Below are 3,008 nucleotides of genomic sequence, written 5' to 3'. Positions count from 1 at the left end.
AAAAAAAAAAAAATAATAATAATAATAATAATAGGAAGAGGGGACAACCAGGGGGAAATGTCTAAAAATACTCCTTAGAGGAACAAGATAATAACAACAGGTTGAGGGCTGGGCAGTGACTCATGCCTGTAATCCCAACACTTAGTGAGGCCAAGGTGGGCAGATCACTTGAGGTCAGGAGTTTGAGATCAGCCTGGCCAACATGGTGAAACCTTGTCTCTACTAAAAATGCAAAAATTAGCCGGGTGTGGTGGTGAGTGCCTGTAATCCCAGCTACTCTGGAAGCTGAAGTAGGAGAGTCACTTGAACCCGGGAGATGGAGGTTGCAGTAAACCAAGATCTCACCACTGCACTCCAGCCTGGGCCACAAAGCAAGACTCTGTCTCAAATACATAAATAAATAAATAGTTGCAGAGCACATTGGGAGGCTGAGGCGGGTGGATCATTTGAGATCAGGAGTTCAAGACCAGCCTGGCCGACATGGTGAAATCCCGTCTCTCCTAAAAATACAAAAAAAAAAAAAAAAATTTAGCCGGGTGTGGTGGTGGGTGCCTATAGTCCCAGATACTTGATAGGATGAGGCAGGAGAATCGCTTGAACCCGGCAGGCAGAGGTTGCAGTGAGCCAAGATCGTGCTATTGCACTCCAGTCTGGGTGACATAGCAAGACTCCATCTCATATATATATGTACGTATATATACACACACACACGTACACATATATACACATATATATGTACATATATACACATATGTATATATACACATATATGTATATATACACACACACACATATATGTGTATATATATTCTCTGTGGTCTGCGGGCAATAAGGACAGACCTAGCTAGAGTCTTTACGGAGATGGAATGAAGTCATGTACAAAATGGAAAGCCTGCTGCCAATGGCTGCCAAATGTTTAGTCAATTGCCTAACATGAAGAATGAGTAAATCTCAGTCACTTCTTTTTTGAGACAGGGTCTCACTCTGTTCCCCAGGCTGGAGGGCAGTGACACAATCACAGCTCACTGCAGCCTCGACCTTCTGGGCTCAAGCAATCCTCTATCTTCCTACCTCAGCCTCCTGCATAGCTGGGACTACAGGTGCATGCCACCACGCCTGGCTAATTATTTTTTGTAGAGACAGAGTCTTGCTATGTTGTCCAGGCTGGTCTCGAACTCCTGGGCTCAAGCCTCCGCCTGCCAAAGTCCTGGGATTACAGGCATGAACCACTGTGCCCAGCCTCAGTAATTTCTTTTCTTTTCTTTCTTTGTTTTTTGTTTTTTTTTGTTTTTCTTTTTCTTTTCTTTTTTTGAGACTGAGTCTCACTCTTGTGGCCCAGGCTGGAGTATAATGGTATGGTCTTGGCTCACTGCAACCTCCGCCTCCCGGATTCAAGCGATTCTCCTGCCTCAGCCTCCTGAGTAGCTGGGATTACAGGCACCTGCCACTACCCCTGGCTAATTTTTTGTATTTTTAGTAGAGACAGGGTTTCACCATGTTGTCCAGTCTGATCTCCAACTCCTGATCTCAGGTGATCCACCCGCCTTGGCCTCCCAAAGTGCTGGGATTACAGCCATGAGCCACAGAGCCCGGCCAGTAATTTCATCTTTTTTTTTCTTTTTCTTTTCTTTTTTTTTTTTTTGAGAGAAGTCTCGCTCTTATCCCCCAGGTTTGAGTGCAATGGCTCGATCTCGGGTCACTGCAACCTCCACCTCCCGGGTTCAAATGATTCTCCTGCCTGTGCCTCCCAAGTAGCTGGGATTAAGTCGCCTGCCACCACACCCGGCTACTTTTTGTATATTTTAGTAGAGACGAGGTTTCACCATGTTGGCCAGGCTGATCTCGAACACCTCATCGCAAATGAGCCGCCCGCCTCGGCCTTCCAAAATGCTAAGATTACAGGCGTGAGCCACTGCGCCTGGCCCAGTAATTTCATCATTAAATGAGCTGGGGAGAGGGGCTGGCAGAAAATTATCCCAACCTCCTCGGAGTCAAAGAAGTCCTACATACAAACAGCCTCGCTCGGAGTGCCCCATTCACAAAGCAAAGGAATCCAGCCGGTCCAAGGCCACTGGCCAAAGAAAAATACAAGTCCCAGGAGGCCGCGCGGGAACCAGCCGCGAGACAATAAGCCTATGGCCGCGGGGCATGCTGGGAGTTGTAGTTCCAGATGTCGGAGAGGGCAGACCCTGGGCACCAACTGGGTCTCACCTGGAAATTGCCTACCACGGAGGTGCCCAGGGCACAGAGAAGACCCGTCCATAGGATCAGCTGGTTAGGCCACCTTCCGACGCCCCAGTCCCGGAGCTGGTGGTAACGGATAATGCAGATCCACGCGGCTGGGAGGAGAGGGGAGAAGGAAGTAGGAGGGAGACCCACCCGGGACTCCTGGGACCCAGTGAGGGAAAGGAGGGGAGCAAAGTGAGGGAGAAGGCGGCAAACTCCCGGATTTTGGGGAAAGAGGGGCCTGGGGCATGGACTCCTGGGTTTGAGAAAGGAGCCGTCTCGGAGCTCGCTTGGCTGGGCTGGGGAGCACTGAACCAAAGGGCTGAGCAATATTTACCCAGAGCAGCTCCCATATTGAGCACCTGGCTGAAGATGCAGCTCTGAGGGGGGAAGGATCCGCAGATGCTGGGGAAGACAAAGGGGTCATCCTGGGCCATCCAAGCCAGGGCCTCCACTTTCCTGCAGCGGCAGTACCCCCAAATCCCTAGCCTGGGGCAGGACTACCTGATGTAGGGAAAGCCTCTGCTGAGGTCCACAGTCCTGTTGGTCACTGCAATGGCAAAACTACGGGGGAAATCAGAGTGAGTGGCGACTCCCACCTACAACTTTTCCTTCTGTCAACCAAACAAACAAGGACTTCTAGCCCCCTCCGCCCTCAGACCCAGGAGTCCAGGCCCCCCAGCCCCTCCTCCCTCAGACCCAGGAGTCCAGGCCCCAGCCCCTCCTCCTTCAGACCTGGAGTTCAGAACCCCCAGCCCCTCCTCCCTCAGACCCAGGAGTCC

The 3,008-nt window shown here is 50.9% G+C and overlaps 1 protein-coding gene across 1 annotated transcript; it reads right to left on the bottom strand.

Moving 5' to 3' along the window:
• Positions 1 to 1,967: 1,967 nt before the first annotated feature.
• LOC108522538 (transmembrane protein 150B-like) lies at positions 1,968 to 2,825 on the bottom strand (the record flags this gene model as incomplete). Its single annotated transcript, XM_017862796.1, has 3 exons — positions 1,968 to 2,339; positions 2,564 to 2,631; positions 2,731 to 2,825. Coding segments are annotated over 3 exons (369 nt in total), but the record flags the coding sequence as incomplete, so codon positions are not given.
• Between the last annotated feature and the right edge of the window lie 183 nt (positions 2,826 to 3,008).

This window comes from Rhinopithecus bieti, unplaced genomic scaffold (assembly GCF_001698545.2).
Source record: "Rhinopithecus bieti isolate Rb0 unplaced genomic scaffold, ASM169854v2 scaffold_67403, whole genome shotgun sequence".
Lineage (NCBI taxonomy): Eukaryota > Metazoa > Chordata > Mammalia > Primates > Cercopithecidae > Rhinopithecus > Rhinopithecus bieti.
This window is presented reverse-complemented; position numbering and strand designations above follow the sequence as displayed.